This window comes from Mytilus edulis, chromosome 5, assembly GCF_963676685.1.
Source record: "Mytilus edulis chromosome 5, xbMytEdul2.2, whole genome shotgun sequence".
Classification (NCBI taxonomy): Eukaryota; Metazoa; Mollusca; class Bivalvia; order Mytilida; family Mytilidae; genus Mytilus; species Mytilus edulis.
In genome coordinates this window covers 67,007,392-67,027,281 of record NC_092348.1, presented here as the reverse complement: position 1 = coordinate 67,027,281, position 19,890 = coordinate 67,007,392, and the positions used below count along the sequence as shown (strand labels likewise).

The 19,890-nt window shown below is 30.1% G+C and overlaps 1 protein-coding gene across 1 annotated transcript; it reads right to left on the bottom strand.

The window, feature by feature from the left end:
* Positions 1 to 2,809: 2,809 nt before the first annotated feature.
* LOC139524272 (syntaxin-16-like) lies at positions 2,810 to 18,101 on the bottom strand. The gene is made up of 8 exons (XM_071319008.1): positions 17,897 to 18,101; positions 16,166 to 16,260; positions 15,059 to 15,111; positions 14,217 to 14,323; positions 13,357 to 13,519; positions 11,757 to 11,866; positions 10,202 to 10,345; positions 2,810 to 8,568 (listed from the first exon to the last, which is right to left on the bottom strand). Exons 1-8 carry the CDS (start codon positions 17,975 to 17,977, stop codon positions 8,386 to 8,388), a joined length of 936 nt encoding a protein of 311 aa, XP_071175109.1. The 5' UTR covers positions 17,978 to 18,101; the 3' UTR covers positions 2,810 to 8,385.
* Between the last annotated feature and the right edge of the window lie 1,789 nt (positions 18,102 to 19,890).

Genomic DNA, 19,890 nt, shown 5'->3' with positions numbered 1-19,890 from the left:
AACACTACATGTAATAATATCCCCTGTGAATTAGTCTTCTGAATGTTTTGGTTAGCTTTTATGTAAATGACGACCTTACAGTGTGTTGTTTAAAATATTTCCTTACAAGAAATTGGATGTGAAATACATGACCACAGTATACATAAAAAACAAATACTGTAATGAAGTACTTACCAACAATTATAATCAGAACTAATGACAACATTTAAAACTTGTATACGCAGTAATCTAACACAATCTGCACACTGATAAGACTACGTCATATTTGTGCCTCATGAACTGTTACTACTTGGTCACATGCATTCGAATCAGAATTTTCAATGCCATGTATTCTTTGCCTTAATATTTTGGATTACTTTTAATTTAAGTTTGTCCAAAATGTTTGTTTATATATCTGTAATAATTTGCTTTTAATATATGTTTTTTTTTTTGCAATGTCTTAGTGTGATATCACAATTCTTTGATATTTCATAATGTGAAATTATGTCATACTGTAAAATTACGTGTTCTTGACTTGTCATAATGACTTTATGATATCTCATTTTGCCTTGTCTTAGTGTGATATCACAATTCTTTGACATGTCGTAATGTGAAATCTCAATTCTTTGACATGTTATGCTGTAAAATTACGGTATGTTCTTGGCATGTCATGACTTTGTGATATCTCAGTTCCATGACACATCATGTTTTATCACATTTTCCTGACATGTCAAATATTATATCCCATTTCCTTGACATATCATAAATTTCACTTCCCCGATATTTCATAATGTAATAACACATTTCTCTGACATGTGACATGTCGTAATGTGATACAACATGTTCTTTTACAGACCATAAAGCTTTCGGGAAACTCAAACACTAGTATCATCTTTGAGAACATACTTAATATTCAGGCACTGCTGGTATGCTGAGAACATACTTAATATTCAGGCAATGCTAGTATGCTGCTTTATGACAATTGAAAGCAATCATTTCTAACGCAGACCACTTGGCACCCTAAATGTAAGTTTTCAATTTATATTCCTGCATTTAGGGAGCTACCATTTGATTTTTAGGGGGGGGGGGGGGGGGGGGGGGGGGGGGGTAGGATGAAATTTGAAAAAATAGGCAGGACAGGAGTTTTGAGTAAAAAAAAATCGGCAGAATGAGACACTTGCAAAAAAAGTCAGGACAATTTAGGTAAAAATAAAATGCAGGATAAACTAAAAAAAAATGCAGGACCGAACAGAGTGAAAAATAAAAAGGCAGGACAGGGATTACAGTTAAAAAAAATGCAGGACAAAATTTTACATCCTAGCCCCCCCCCCCCTAAAAATCAAATGTTACCTCCCTTACGTTACGTAGCTTTTATATCATTAGTTGAAAAAGGAAATGTAACAGATGCTGATTTATTAAACTATGTATGGTCTCAATTTTAATACATTAACATGTGAACATGGAAAATTCTGTTTCTTTGTCATTCAACTTGAAGTTACAGCAACAATAATGTCGACTAATTTCATGGTTTTGCCCAGGAAACATTACTAGGAAGTCAGGCCTGTCACAAAGTCTGTTTTACATATTACAAACAAAACGAACCTAAGTTTATCCATCCAGAATGTTTCTGATCATATAATACCTTTTGTTTCTTAACTACGACGAAGAGCACAATGGTTTTTATATTTTCACAATGTACAATACATCATCAAAGGTATTATGGGCTATGAATTGTAAAATTGCATTGCCTGCTGTCAACTAGATGTATTTGTTTTTAAAAGGTAAAAAGTGCCATATGGAATATAAAAGAATGGCTTTAAAAGAATTTGTTGCACCACATCTCAATTTTAGAAAAATGTTGTAAGAATATTTTGAGGTTTTCCTAGACTGTATGGTGTGCGAAATCGTTATCTAATTTGATATCTTACAAGCAAATCAATGTCTTGTGAAAGTTGATTATTAAAGATTTATAACTAACCTGGTTTTGTTATTTTCATTCCATAGGCCAAAAAAGTAGTATACCAGCTCCTTTGCAAATAAACAAACACCTTTTCAATACACATGAAATGCACAATCAGTCATTATTTTTTGTCTCTTTTTACTAATACAACTGAAAGGAAGGATTAATTGTCTACTTGTCGTATATAGTGACTGTATAACCCTATTCTCCTTTTATTCATATTCTACATAAAAATACATAGGTTTGAGAACTTTTCCTTGAGCCACAGCATCACTTAAATTGCCAATGCAAGTAAAACACTATTTTTTCGTTTAAGCCTTCTTTGAATAGACAGTGCTTTTAAAGTAATATTTTCACTGCATCTGCCTGTCAATATATGAACATATGTCCTTCAAATGATCTCCATAACTAAAACCATACTTTTTAAAGACATTTAAAATCAGGAATCACTTGAAATATTGGAAAAACATTACATAAAACCTATGAATAGAACAACTCGAATCTGACAAACCAATTGGTTAAACATTACAAGAGGCAATTTCAGAGGAAAATCACAAAATTAAACAGACATTGCTATAGGTGCTCAACCGCCATAAATAGTTATATCAAATGTGATCTAAAAATAAAGTATTTTCTTCTCAACTTACCCTGAGTATTACAGTGCATGATTTATCACAAACACTTTATGCTTTGTAAACTTACTTAAAAAGGGAGACAACTTTCCATACACATATGGTTCTCTAGTGGTTTGTTGCGATTCCTAAGCACCAATTTATTTTTTACTCTTAAAATCCAAATTGGGGATTTAAAGATCTCTATAGGTTTCATTTACATTATGTACTATGCTAAAAGATAAAACAAAACAAGAAATTGTTTTTTAACAAAATCATTTGCTTTTTTATAATTTTAATAGATTATAACATATCTAAGTAATACTTATATATCTTATATGAAATAGACAAAATATAGACATTTATTTACCGTCACATTTATATTGCAACCATGCTATTTCACTGTCTAACAAAAACATGTCTGATATAGTCCCAGACTATATAAAGCATTGTGTATGATTTTTTAAATGAGTTTATGAAGAAATACAAGCTTGAGGAATTATTAGTTTGCGGCTTAATATCAAAAATTCACTATTGTCACCCAAAAGGTTAAGCTATGAGTATTGCAGTAAATGGATTAACAGTGCTTCTTACATAAAATTGTTTCCTGCTCCACTATAACCAGAAAGTCCCGGATACTTAAAATATTTGTTTAATTAGAGAAAATGTATGGCAATTCAGTACAAATCAAGCCAAATTTTCTACAGTTGATTGGTCAATCTATACCCATTCAAATCTTTACAAAATTATTGAATGAAACCAAATGAGAATTTCTTTCAATTCAAATTCATCAAAAATAAGTTGATTAAAAATTTAAGATAAACAAAACATCTATAATTTAAATTTGAACAGCCTGGCAATACTGTTTTGATTATCAAATGCTAATTTGGATTTCAAATGTGCTTAGAGAAAGAGGAGGGAAAAATGCTATGGTTTTGATATACCAGTATGCACATATGGTTTGATTGTCTGACGGAGTCTTCAAAATAATTCTTAAAAATTAATGGCAAACTGTTTTCTGGAGAAAATCAGATTACTAAACTTGCCTTTATCAAATAATGGTAATGACTATTAAAAAAAAAGAACACCACCATAGATTTATTATTATGTTTGGGGAGTAAAAGTTCAAAATTTCCTATGAAAACAAATATTGCACCTTAATTTTAATGTGTTGCTGGAACCCTCTAATTTTATATGTGTTCTGTCCCCAAAGAGACACATTTTTCTGAAATAGCCTTAATTATATAAAACAGACTTTTATTTGAATTTAGAATTATTTTTAATTATGGAATTTGCATAATTTCTTGGGCTTGAAATTTTTAATAAATTCCATGTTTTTGAGGTATTATAATGCTTTGATAGGTTCATAACACTTCCCATACAATGTATTTTGTATAGATAGTGTTGTGCACGGCACAGTACATTCTATTGAAAATGTATGATCTTCTTTATTATAGAAAATGTTGTGCGCAGTACAAAATAAACAAGGAATTTATTAAAAATTTCAAGCACAAGAAATCATGCAAATTCCATAATTAAAAATAATTCCAAGTTTAAATAATAGCCTGTTATTAGCATTTTCTATTAATAGCTACTGACTGTATTTATGCCTTGAACCCCTTCTATAATGTTAATAGGCTATGATGATCTGTTCCAGTAAAGATTAGTTGTTTATATTGTAACTATAATAATAAATGTAAACATTTTTATAGCTATTGTGTCAACAATCTGAAAAAAAAGAGTCACACATAATCCCTTATTATGAGGACAAAGATTTAATATCTTAACAGCAGTAAACATATATTCAATATTTCATAAACTTACTTATATTCAATATTTCATAAACTTACTTATATTCAATATTTCATAAACTTACTTATATTCAATATTTCATAAACTTACTTATATTCAATATTTCATAAACTTACTTTATTACTGAACATGTGTTTTTTTTCACAGTAGAATTGTGCAAGATTTTTTTTATAATTTATTGGATATGAAAAAAACTTTTTATACAAAATTCTCAATATTTAAGATACAAGTATTGTTAATATTTGGTTTTTTTCTCAACATCTCCTTTATCTTTATAAAATAAGATACTGCTGCATGGAATTTTCTTGCTGAGTTGAAGACACACTGGTGACCTTTTGCCGTTTTCCGCTCTTTGGTCGGGTTGTTGTCTCTTTGACATATTCTTCATTTCCTTTCTCAATTTTATTATACTTCACACATCTCAGTCATACTCTCACAACTATTTTGAGAAATTTTTGGAAAAGTGCAAATTTAACAAAGACTAATAGGGGAAATCAATGGTAGTATTACACCTTGACCTTTCACATATTTAAAAGAATTTTTTTATTTAATACAAATGATGATCACAATGAAATGTCACTTTGTTTCTATTTAAAATAGTTTTAATAAAATATCCGGGGATTCCCAACATGTTTTACCTAATACATGTTTAAAGTTGTACAATATGACAATATTTAATTTAATGACTAGACTATTTTGGAATGTATTTTTCCTATAGGAATGGTGAATTAAACAATAGTTAATAAGTTTTTTCCATACAAAATTTGTCACTATCCCTCTTATCTTTTCACTTTTTTACAGTTACCTACTATCAATTTGTGATTACACCCTGAACAACAACCAAACAAACACATGAGCTGTGTCATATAGAAATCAACCTTATACAAGTGCACATGTACATGTGAAAGACTTTGACTGATTTTGGAACATTCAAATACAAATTCTAATGCAACAACGTTTTTAACGTTCATTTTCATTGGATACCGTCACTTATTTACATGGCATCAATTGACAATTGATGCTATGGGACTACGAGCAAGCACAGACGGCATCTGACAGATTTTAAATACATGTTTTAACGTTGTTTTCTGTAAGTTTCATTAGAATGGAGATAACAATATTGTATTTTAAGCTCTGACGGCATCAATTGGGGATTTGATGGTCGCAAATACCCATTTACTGTCTCAGCTAACGCGTCACCAGTAAACTTAATTTGCGACCATCAAATCCCCAATTGATGCCGTCGGAGCTTAAAATACAATATAGTTATCTCCTAAATAAAAGAATTTTGGTCTGTTCTTATACTTATAAAGTCTTGAACTCTTACAGACTTTGTATAATTTTTTTACAATCTGAAAAATGGCTGGTGAATTCATACCTGACGCAGCTCATATATTCTGTTAAAAAGCATTTCTCTAGTTTATATCTCATATATAGGCTGCACAGAAAAATCATATAAATAATATCGAAAACATCTTGCTATTTTCATATTTTACTATATGCATAACATTTTTAAAACATTAATGTGATTTTCCCCCCTAAAAACAATGAAATATTATTTTTGTATAACAGCAAAGTAAAATGAAATTTTAACAAAAGTATCACCATAAATATGAAGCTGACTTTACAAGAATTAACGTGCTTCAACCTCTTTACATCTAGTAATTTTGGTAATAGTTCACATGAAAGATGGACTTGAAAAAGATTTTTTTTAAAACACTAGTAACATATATATATATATGTAATGTCCCACTCTACTTTACTACAACTATTACCCTAAAACATTTAATACATCTACCCTCTCAAGAATATTTTAAAGAAAAGGTAAATTTTTAAATGATATATTACAGTATATTATTACAACCTCTAGCATTTACCTTAACCAAATGTTTGTTTTATTATTCTTAAACAGTATAACTGTGTTTAAAGTTTCAGAATAATTCGTAAATTATCCCCCTTTGTAGTTTTGAGGACACTTTCAAAGTTTATCAATTAAGAATTGAATGCTTCTTTTTGTAACTTCATTGGGGTGTAAAAGCATTGACCGAAGTACATTTTGTATGAAGCGCAGAAGCGCTTCATTCTAAAAATGTACGCACAGTCAACGCTTTTACAACCCTATGAAGTTACAAAAAGAAGCATTCACTACTTATAATTACATTTTTTAGCTATGATCATGAAAACACGAATTTTATAATGTTTTTTTTATCTTATTCAACTGTGCACTTTATTGTGGGACCACATGTTATCATGAATGATAAGTTTTATTGAGTGATGCAATTGCTTTAGGAATAACATGTGATGTGCAGTTAGCCAATCAGAATAACCTATAATAATGAAACATACATCTAATGTAATTATAAGATGATATCAATTGTATACTGTCATTTACTTTTTTATTGCATAAACCCTATTCAATGAACAACTATTAACATACCAGTAAAAGATATGACTTTTGATCTTCCTATTCTAACCTAATGAAAATATGCATTTGTCTAGATTCTGGGCAACTAAGGCCCTATTATATGGTATGGTCATTTGACCATTTTTTAAAGATATTTGATGACCTCTTAATGTGAAGTTTTGCTTCCTTACTATCTGTTTTATTGATTTAGATTAAAGGAATAGCAGAACTGTAGTTGAAGAGTTGCCCTTGTCAATTGGTGATTTGACAGTCGCAAATGCAGTTTTACTGGCGACACGTAGCAGAGATAGTAAAACAGAAATTTGCTACCGTCAAATCAAAATTGGCAGTGGCAACTCTTCAACTACGGTACTGTTATTCCGATTCTAATGAAATACAAAAAAAAAATTACGTTAAAGCTTGAAAAAATGTATAAATTTCAAATAGAATAAAATTCAGCGAAACTTCATGAATGATTTTGACGCAAATATGTTGTGGCTAAAATGATACCTCACAAACTGAAAGTTATAACGTTACCTGTACGATTCAAATTTGGATAAAATCACATTAAAACAGTGATTCTGATGTAGTTCTTGTTTTATTTTTGATAAAACTAATGCACACAGAAATTACTGAATGGCCAATACACAATGATGAACACAATAACTACTTATTGCACATAGAATAATAATATAATCTACAGATAAAATGTCATGCTATACACAAAACATAATAAAACCCATTTACAATCTGAATAACTGTATTCAAAATTTGAAATTTGAAATTCAAAATGTTACCATTTGCTTTAAAATTATTAAATACTGAAGTAAGTCATCCAAACTTATTAAATATATTTTCCTGTCAAGAGTGAACACAGGAAGAAGGGAAAATTAACAGTACCCTGATAACCCCTCGATTAATAAAATTATTTTGGAGGGCATTGTTGATGAGAAATAGGGGTTTTGCAATTTCATGACCCATAGTTGACAAACCAAAACTGCAGCAACAAGCAAAAGCTTAATCAAACTTTTCAACATTGGCGCCTGGCAAAGTTAACATTAAGGAGATTATTTGGCAATGGTGGAAGGTTAATGAACAATGGAGGTGCACCATCAAAGCTAAATCAAACTTTTCAACATTGGCGCCTGGCAAAGTTAACTTTAAGGAGATTATTTGGCAATGGTGGAAGGTTAATAAACGATGGAGGTGCACCATCAACAGGCTAAGGAGATACCTGGAGCTTCAAAACAATTGTAAATTGTTCAACAAACACAAAATAGACTTTATCATTAGATCATTCCCAAATTTTAACTTTAATGACTTCTGACAGACTCTTCTATACACATCCATATATAAATACAAGGAAGGATACTTCAACCTTTCATCTTTTTGTGTAGATACCATTGAGATGTATTAAAAAACCATACATGACATTAAGTATAATTGAAAAACCATACATGACATTAAGTATAATTGAGGTAAAACCTAACTTTTCTGCTCTAACAGAATGCATAGTTCAATGGCACCATTCAATGTTTCCTTAAGTCCCTAAACTTTATAAGTTAATCACAGCCTTTTTTTTTTATTAAAATATAAAAATCCCTAAATGATAACTAATGCTATCTTTTGACGGCTATCAATATAATCAATAATAATATAATAACAGCTGCTAATATAACAATACATAACATTTTTCTATTTTTCTTTTGATATTTTTCGGCTTTCTGTAATTGTTGTAGTCCTTTATCTACTTGTACACTGGCATTTTCTACATTATAGTCTATTCTATCTAATATTGTTCCCTAAAAAATATACAATAATTGCTGTGTTAATAAATTGATACAAGTATTTACGAACTTAATATGTACTTTTTGTGTTCCCAGAAAAATAGTATTAATTCAAATATATCAAATTATTTGATTCAGCTGCAAGCTGCAATCATAGCAAACAAAAATCTTTATTTTGCACATGATTTACCATAATCCATGATATCACACACTGGAGCCTACACATACTATTAAATATTCCATTTATAGTATGTGTAAGTGAGACAATTTCCAATCAGTATTTTAGTTGTGTCCCTTTGATAAATGGATTGAAATTGAGCAACAATTTGGATAGTAAACATCCATATTACAACTTAATTTCAGCCCTTCAAAACCTACATCTTATACAAAGTCATTTACAGATAATACACAATTTTCATTAATTCATGAAAGTTAAGTATAAACAACATTTAATTGTGATGTTTACCACAAAACATTACAAATAAGACAGTTTTATGAGGATAAGAAAACAAGTGAATTACCACTTTTATACATCCCTCTTCTATCTACATAAACACAAAGGTTTTTAATTCATTCTTAGAAAGTGAAATACTGTGAAAGTACTTTTATTCGTGGGGTACCAATTTTCGTGGTTTTCGTGGATGACTTTATCCACGAATTTAAGTGTCCAACGAAATAAAATAACCATTGTCTAAATCAAGACCTGGAAACATCCCAATCGGTAGGTTTGACTACTGATATGACATGTATGATCTAGTCTAAGAGAAGATATTGAATAGCACCAACTCTGAGAATACTTTAATAGCAGTCACAGAACTACAAACGCATGCAGGATTATACCCATTTAATCTTTAATAACCTAAAATGTACAACTTTTGTTTTTGATTAATAAAAGTCAGATTTCCGGTATTGATATGCTAGTATGATAAAGTGTTCATTTTATATCCTCATAGTTCTCGTACTTATAAGAAATAAAAAAATTATGCTGGTCTTGATTTTGCTAAGAACTATTTGGCAATTCATAGCATTTATTTATGTTACTGTTTTCTTTAGGTGACATGTTAATGGCCTAATTAACACCTTTGATGGTCTTTAATCTGTTGATCACTTTATCATGGGTTAATTAGTGTTATCACTACGATTTACACGGGTCAATGTTTACTTTGCAATTTCCTTCAATCTAGACTATTTGTAACCCTCGTTTCTAAAGGCTTCAATTTTTCAAATTTTTTTTTTTTAGAAAACTAAAATCCACGAATTTAAAAACCCACGAACATGTAAATATTGCTCAAACCACGAAAATTAATACCCACGAATTAAAGTACTTTCACAGTATATAAATTCAAGAACTTTGTAAAACTAACAAATCATCAAAAACTTAAACCAAAGTACATATTATAATAAATTACCTCCCCTATCATGAATTTGAATTTTGTTTCTGTATGACCTATATTTCCAAGTATCTCTAGATATAAGATGACATGAAAAGATTTAAGGATTCCATTACTTTTTTGCTTTAGAGGTACTGAAAAAGATTATTACAGAAACATTTCTGCTATGAATGCGACTTAAAATGACAGGTTGCATCTGCCACACTAAGCAGGAAATTATGTTGTAACTACATTTGTATTTAAACTTGAACACTAACCTGATCTACAACCATAGTAGCTAAATCTTTAAATATTTCATTCAGATCTGTTATAGACTGTACTATCTGTGCTATTTCTTTCTCTCTTTGTTTAACATGTACTGTATTATCTTCAACCATGTGTAATTGTGATGATGTAAAACCCTTGAATAAATAAATAAATCTTTATCATTCAACTAGATTCAATCTTTTTGAAAATGTCCAGTCAACTGTTGGTCATGGCAAAAGTGTATATATATATGTGTATGTATAAACCAGTTTCATGCCATCAGGTCCGAGAACACAATTATTTCGTAGTGCATTTCTTTTAGAACATAAATGAAAATTAAAAAAATCCCACCTGCGCTTTCTCAAAGAAACTTTTACAGTGTGTTGTACAACTTTTGGGACAAATTATATCAAAATTATAGAAAACTTCATCGGCTCTAACTCAAAATATGGACAATTTTATGTTTAGGGCATCTTGAAATCTTTTGACAGCTTCCGATGTGCTAATTTTCAACCTTTTTCAGCTGGACCTAATCACTACTTTCCTTTAAAATTCTGGACCCAAATTGTTTTACAGTGTAATTTCACCCCCCTACTTGCAATTTGAGGCATTAAACATGGAGAAATAAATTTGGAAGGGGTATAAAAATTAATGGCAAGTAACCCACTGTCAACACTAGGGACTATATTCGTGAACAACGAAAATCAAGGGACGACAATTGTGGTCTCGGACCATCATGTGTATGATTTCTTTCGCTAGTGAAACTGTTCTGTAAGTGTGAATGAAATGTTTAACCTGGACATAATGTAATGAGCATTTTACTGGAGCTATAAGTATTTAAGATTGTTTTTAAAATTTTTAATATTCATCTTTTGTACATGCCGTAAATGTATATTGTACTTCTTAGTTCAAATGAAACTATATTTGCATGTGTTGTAAATTCTGATTGATTGAATAAGTAGTGTGACCAGTAATATAGACATCATTAGCCATTTTTTAAACAATATTATTCAAAGTGCATAAAGGGAAGTCAGCAAACATTACAAGCTCCTACCGACAAAAGCCTCTTGGACTTCTATCTATAAAAAGGAAGATTTAAGTATTAAATGCCGCAGGTTATACATGAAGTGATTCATTGGCAAGCTTATAAAGCAAGAAAACCGTATCATTTCATAAACTAATTCTTTTTATGCCCCACCTACGATAGTAGAGGGGCATTATGTTTTCTGGTCTGTGCCTCCGTTCGTCCGTCCGGTTAAAGTTTTTGGTTGAGTTAGTTTTTGATGAAGCTGAAGTCCAATCAACTTGAAACTTAATACACATGTTCCCCATGATATGATCTTTCTAATTTTAATGCCAAATTATAGTTTTGACCCCAATTTCATGGTCCACTGAACATAGAAAATGATAGTGCAAAGTTCAGGTTAAAGTTTTTGGTCAAGGTAGTTTTTGATGAAGTTATTTATTTATAAAATAAGATTTTTATTACGCCTTTGTTATTTTGCATCTATAGAAATCATCAAACACAACTCTAAATGATGAACAAAGATAGCTTCTCTCCATTACCTTGTCAAATACATCTTCAAAAGGTTCTATTTCCTCCATAAATGACCCTGAGCTTGGACCTATATTTGTATCAAAAAATTCTCTAGATCTTTCTTCTCTACTTTTTATTTCTGAAATGAAAAATGAAGAAATTGTTCACTTTTGAATAAATATAGAAAAATACAGTTTTGTCCAATTAGAACTATTTCTTACTTGTGACACTCAGAGCTGTCTGCAGTTGATGTAAATACTTTCATTCATTGATATCCATTTATATTTAAATTCATGATTTAAAAAATCTTCAAACATTGAAATTATATGTGATTAATAATGAATCCATATTCCACATTTTATCTTGATTTAGCTAATAGATTGATTTTTCTACCTTTTATCAAAAAGACAAAAGTCAAAATGAAAAACAGCAATAAAAGCAATGCTTGTCTGATTAGAACATTACTAGTATTGAATATTTCAATTGTGCACAGGTTAGGTTTTCATATTCCAATGTTTAAGGTACGGTGGATCCGGACTATTTGACGGCACATAATTTCATGCAAGAATTTCAATACACACGAAAAGTATGTGTCGTAAATTCGATAATATTTTCTAAAATATTTTGATTGATTAGAAATATTAACTCATTGTAGTTATGTCCTTCAAAAAATATTATCATTATTATGTGTATCTGTGAAAGGCTCAAAATGACATTTCACCCAATTTCACCATTTTCCCGCCTAAATTTGGATTTTAAAGCAAAATATTTTTTTTTTATTGATGACTTATGTTTTTATTTGCTCACTGTTTGAAGCTATATTTCAGCTTTTTATATAAGAGTTTTGGACCAAGTGTCATAGAAATTTTTTGATATTCCGATAAAAATATGTCAACACCTCTATATTCCCTACCATTTCATTGAAAAACGATCCCTTTTACACACCTGTTTAAAAGTAAAATTTTGAGCTTAAATGGTCAGTGACCCCATATTTTTTTTCTACCACTTTGTTTCACTTTCTGTAAAGAATAAAATAAACACAAATACGGCACTTCTGATAGAAACTTCATATATGCCCGAGCCACCTTAAGATGCCAAATTTACTGAGTTTATTCTATTACAAATGTACAGTTTCTTGGTTTGACTAAAACTGACTCATTAATTAAGTTACAAGTAAGGAACTGTAAATGTGTAATACTGTATGAAATAACCAGATGAAGATCTGTATCAGTCAACAAGAAGCTCCGACTTTTAGAAGCGAAGAAAAACTTAAAGGTTTCAGTGAAAATGTTTTTATGTAACAATAAAATCAAAGTTATAGGACAAGTTTACATGACTTTGTCATATTACTATTTATACAATTGTGTTCTTGACTATTTTAGGGATGTTCCATAAAAATATACATGGAACCCAGGGAAGGCACTTCCAAATCTGAACAATGGTAGGGTGTCATCTATCTTTTTGTATAGCGGATATGCAAGTGAAATTGTAAGTTGACTCTATAGGTGGTTTCCTTTTTAAAAGTGCCTTCACTGGGTATCATGTATGTTTTAATGGAACAATCCTTGGTCATCAGTGTCAGTATCAAAGAATTTCTAGTCTACCCTATCAAAAGATGAAACAACTTACTTCTGAGGTAATCTGATTGTGTTTTTCTAAAATTTAATGACATATCTTGTAGTGATCTGGCCACAGATGATACTATATTTTTGGCTAGTCTTTTTTCCTGCTCTGTCCCATGGTTTCCTTTGTGACTTATTCTCTGAACTGTTATTTGACATCTGGTAAACATCTGCAAGAAAACTAATTGTTTACTCTTGATTCAAAATTATTCGTTCGATATAAATTTTCATGGATTTCTATGGTAAAGATAAACAATGAATTCAACTGAACAACATTAAATATATTTCCCTGTATGCAGACTTTAGCAAAATCATGGAATCAAATATTCCTAATCAAAGAAAATTACTACCAATGAAAAATAAGTGAATTCACAGTATGAAATATTTTGAATGTTACTAATAAAATTGTGCTATTTGGATGATTGAATTGTGTACTCTTTGCTAGGGCAGAGTTTATTATTGTTTTGCATACAATTGTGTTTTGACTATCTACTTCAGCAATATAATTCATCAAATGTTTTCTATGTCCTGATTTTTCTATATACCTTTTGATATTCAAATGATTGAGATTAAACATCTGAAACAAGTATATGTGCCTCCCTATGTCAGGAACATTGTCAGTGGTGCTCCTTAGTTGTATTCTAATTTTTGTCATTCAGAGACTTCAGTGTGGACAGTAGTTTTTAATGGTTTCTGTTAAATTTACAAACACAATTGAGTATGCGATAGGCATATAGAGCTTTACAATGGTCTATTCTTGAAGTATATTTATAGACTACTTCATGTCTTCTTGGTTTTTTTTGTGTCATTGGGTTGCTGTCTGTTTGGGTTATATCTCAAATCATCTCCCTTAACATGAAAACAAACCTGTGTAATATCTTGTGTCATTATTTCTATAGCATGTTCCTCCTGCACATTATCATCTAACGTTGGTCTGTTTAAATGTCTGTCATGGAGTGTTGCAAGTTCCTTCACTAAAAAATCAAAAATATGCAGTTTTATGTTAAAGGTCCAATTGTTTAACCCGACAAAACCAGTCAATAACATTAAGTTCAAGTTAACAATTCCTTCCAGCTAACAATGATTCTGCATACTGTAAATTTCTAAAATTATTATAAAATTTATTAAAATAGCTATTTTGGCCTGACCAACCAAAATTTGGGATATATTATTTGGAAATCTCTATCATATTATCCAAACTGTGAAACCTAAGTGTTTGTAAGCACTGAATGGTGAAGATTGCTACAATTTATAAGTGGAAAGTAAAATTCAATAATTTAATTGCATTTTATAAACCATTAAACAAAGGAAGATAACTCTTATTCTTAAAGATGACATCATTGATATTTATAGAATAGATATTAATTAGATTCATGTACCTTGCAAAAGTTATCTAATTTTGACAAGTATAACATAATTTTTTAACTGAATATCTGAGTATATATTTTATTGATACATTTCTGGTAATGTTCACGGATAGGATGTTAAGAATGTTATGATCAATGCACCATATTGTGTGGATCTCAAAGGTAGTGATAAAACTTTGAAGATTTAGATATCAAGTCAGTACCATAGGGTTTTGATAGCATTTCATGCAATCTTTACCCAAAAAGTTAACTAATGAGAAATGGGTACATTTGCATTTTCAATGGTTGCAATAATTACATCTACATATGTAAATTGAAATCTGAAAAAATCTGTATACTTACTTTTAGTTTTGATTTTTGTCATTTCATATTGTACCTCTTCTACTCCATCTACCCTGTCAAAATAATTTGTAAAATGTATTTATTATGCTATGTAAGAGGGTATGAATGCCTTTTACTGTCAGGTGGAAATGGTCATTTTCGGCTACTACTAGTGTCAAATTGGTTAAACTTTTACTGTGATGCTTCAGAAACAGAGGTCTCAAATAATTATCATTACCATTATTTTTGGAAAAAAAATAAACATGATTTATCAAAATCAGTCAATTTTTTTTATTGTCTACAGAAAGTGTACATTTTCATGACAGTTTTCAGTATCTGTTGATTTCTTTGCTTGATATTACTAATTGTGCACTAATGATAAACATCAAGTTTTTGTCTGCTTCAAGGCCATCTTGTCACAACTCTGTCAACATATCATGTCTATGTAGGATTCCAAAATTAAAATTAAAAAAAAAATTGTTCATTGTTATTTTTGGTTTTTGTTACTTGAAATAGGAAGTGGAATAAAAAGTATTTTATATTTATTTGTTTATTGCCTCTATTTTTATTTTTTGTAACAATATGGACTATTTTATAATGTTTAAGGGCTATGGTGTTTGTGATGAAAGTATCATGTGTTCTTTACCTGCTTACTATATTTGAAAAAGTCTAATTAATACAACTGCCTGGAATATGCATTAAAGCTTAAAAATGTACCAATTAACAAACCATTTGGTTATTGAAAGTAAAACACTTTGTTCCTGCAGTTTGTCTTGATCTTATACTTTTGAGGTACATTTAGTGTTTACTAAACAGTCAGGGATAATACTTGTACAAGTCATTTTTATTTGCTTTAAGATGTAAGAAGCATAACCTTGTATAAGTCAATATAATCTTTGAATTTTTGTTTTTAAAGTTTGAATTATCTCCCCTGAAAGTAAATTATTCAAGGGAATATTTTTTTCGACCAAATTTTGGTCTACAACCGGATGTAATGTACCATGATTTGGTTGGTGGTATTACACCTATTAAGATGTATACATGAAAAAAATATCTAAAAATAAACTATAGACCCTAATTTTTTCTGTGTGTCACAAGAAAAAAAAATATATCGTTAGTCGTACTTACCATTCTGGAGGCAGTCTTGATGATTTTGTATTAATACTGCCCATTTCCATATCAGAAGCTGCATTTGAAACAAGTGCCATCCGGTCATCATTAACCTAAAATTAAATGTTTTGGATGTCAGAACATGCACATTAATCATTGTGATTTTTAATTAACAAGTTTTTATTTTTTATTTTGTAGGTTTGCATGGCTGTTCTTATCCCATTTTTATGTTGCCATCATGATCAAGACCCAATAAAGAATTTCAGAGAGGTTATAATAATAATAAAAAAAACAAAAACAATAGGCAACAGTTTTTATTTGTGTGGTGATGAATTTTAAGTAACTAATTGCAAGGCTGTTCAGTATGGTGCAGTCAGTCAGTTCCTCCAATATCCAGTGATTTTGCGCATGCCTTCCAAACAAAGATTATTTTGAATAAAGGAAAGATTTTCTGCTACGAAATATGCCTGAATTTGAACCAAACACACTGCCAAGCATGCAGAGCAAAAATTATTTCAATCTGATATAGATTTGTCTTAAATAAAACACATTTTATCTGATGTCAGATGTAATTTTTCTTAATGGGAATTGGCCAAATATTGTAAATCATGGGATTGCAGTAATATTTTAACTCTTGAACTTATCAATTTTATTCTTTTTATACCTTCGGAATACTAAAACAATAACAAGAACAATTTTATTTGTGTTGCTGTGGTAATATGACGAAATCAGCTAATGCACGGTATCACCGGTTGGCGGACACCGGGGATTCCACTGTACATGTAAGGCCAAATAAAAATATATGTATGGTTCCAGTTACATACTTTTAAAAAATAGGGTATTATATACGTCCCAACCGGAAGTCCACCATTTTTACATGTGTTTGGTTGTAAACTAAAACAGTCATGATATGTTTTTAGTTAATTTTGTTGCATTTAGTTATGAATTCTTGCATTTTAGCCATAACAGATACTTATGACAGAAATCTGAATTTAATTATTTTAATTCACAATCCTCAAAATTTGATCGTTTGAAAATTTATTTTTCAGAAATGAAAAAAAAAGTTCTAGGGTCGGTCGGGTTACTGGAACCACACATATATTTTTATTTGGCCTAAGTGTTTGTTGGTCTTGAAAGATATGCCTCTGTGTGTGTCGCTTTTTACTTTTGGATACTGTTTCAATTTCAAAAGATAAACAATATATTTAGGCTTTTCGTATGGTTATTGTAATAAGTTGTGTTTTGATAAGGGCAAAATACACTGATGTACAGACAGATTGAAAACTCATAGTTTAATGTAATTACTTCAATATTTACATTATTAAACCAGCTCCTCTTTTTTTGCTCTCAAAATGTAAATAATGCCGGCATAATGGCAAACAATCAAACCAGGATAATGGACAGACCCAAGGCAAACAGAAACGGGGGAGAGTGGGACTGTGGGCACCTATCCATCTTTGTATTTCCCCACTCAGTTACATCTTTTGATGTGCCATTGCAATACATTTGTAGTTGAGTCAGTTTATTTTCAATCTATGACTATGAGTTTGAATTTGAGTATGAGTTTATGGTATTTTTCGCACCTCTTTCACATCTTCTTATGTCTTATAACATACATTGCAATGCAGATCTTTTAAGTTTGAATATAATGAAAGTTTTTGTTGAAGAAAACAGACATACATGTACATGATGATGAAACGAAAATTAAAAGTATTATAGTTTGTTTTCTTAATTCTATTGATTTCTTACATGTTCAGAAAACATATGACGACTTTGTAAAGCATTGTTTCTCATCAAAATGAAAACCTCTGTTAAACTTCGTGTTGCCATTTTAATGTTTTCTCTTTGTGTTTTTCTCCTACAGAATATCTTCAAGAAAGCCGGCTACTGTCAAATTTTCAGGAAACTGTTTTCATCAAATCCATCATCCGCAGTAAATAAAAGTCTTGTTTGTTTCTCACATGGTTTACTCCGGTGCTCCGTAACACGTATTGGTCGACTTGTTTATCGAATTCAATTCTAAATATATGCAAGATCATGTAAAAGTGTATCTATTATATTATAATAATTATTTAATGTATCAATAAGAGTATTTAGAAAAAAATAAAAATAGTTTCTATTGTAATTGTATATCCCTCCTATGCAGGAACACCACATCAATGTTGCAATAAATATAATTGTGCATTTAAGGATGTCTGCTGCTCTAATTTAAAATAACAAGGATTTCATGTGGTTGCTTAAAATGAAAACAACTTTGATATTTAAACAAAATAAAGTAATAAAATCATTAGTATCGTGTGTAGTTTTCAAAATACGAGACATTTAGAAAATGGCGGGAAAAGGGTTTTCTTCAGACTTTACTATTTGTTAACATTGGAATTGTTTTTTACCCTTTAAACCAAGAAAAAATAACAAGGATTTCATGCCGCCGGATCACTAAATCTGAAATGATCTATTGAACAGATTTATGAAGACAAAAGGGGGGTGTCGTGTAAAATTTTTTTTAATACATTTGGATGGATAAAACCTGAGAAAATCGAAAATATGACAAGAATTCAAAAACATGACCAGCAGACATCCTTAAATATTAATTGCATGTGCTCAGGTAGTCATATTTTGTGTATTCTGATCCTCAATTTGTAAAAAAACAAATAATTTTGAATGCTGATTTTTCCAATGCCATAGTGCATGTTAAATTTTGAAAAAAATTGACAGCATTGAAAAACTAAAAAAAAAAAGGTTTGCACTTTCCAAGAAAGAAAAATCAAACTAAAGGCAAAAAAAATTACCCCCCCCCCCTCCTCACTTGAAGTTAAGTGGTTGTTCCCTTTGAATTATATATATACTGCATGGTAATGATTCACACACAGCTGCATAAACTGTACCATATTTAATCACTTACCTTTCATTTATAATTGAAGGCTATACAATCACCTGAAGGTATGTAGTTATTCATTCACTCTTTAATCTTACTTTTTTAATGGATTGGTTTTTTTTCATTGGTTATTTAACACATCCTATTTTGATGATGACTATATAAAAGGAGATGCACACACCAAGGAAAATATATTAAGTTTTATTTCATTGTGGAAAAAAAAGTAAGGTTTAAAGCTTGAACTATACAATTTTACTTATTTCAATGAAACAAACTTCTGTCTACAATAGTGAGGTTTAGCCAGCTATAAAACCAAATTTAATCCACAATTTTCTACTAAAGAAAATGCATGTACCAAGTCAGGAATATGACAGTTGTTGTCTATTTGTTTGATGTGTTTGAGCATTTGATTTTCCCATTTGATTAGGGACTTTCTGTTTTGAATTTTCTTTGGAGTTCATTTTTTGTGATTTTACTTTCCCTACTAATTATGAAACTTTTAAGATCTGACCTTGGCCCGTTTTTTGACTATTTGGACAGGTTGTTGCTTCTTTTGCCACATTCCAAATTTCCATTCTCAATCTTGATTTTTAAATCAAGGGACTTGAAGCAACTTTGCTTTTAATAAATTTTCTATGTTGTTTTATAATAATGTTTACACATTTATCTCATTTTTGAAATAATATAACAAAGAAATATCCAGGAAATGTTGCTAAAATACACTTTAATCATAATTTGACCCAAGTTGTTGTTGAGTTGAACTGTTAGATATATTAAGGTGGTTCATATGGTAATTCTATCCTCTGGAATATCTGAGGAACTTTATTCAATTTTTTTCACCACCAGCTGTTCATGTTGACTGAGAATA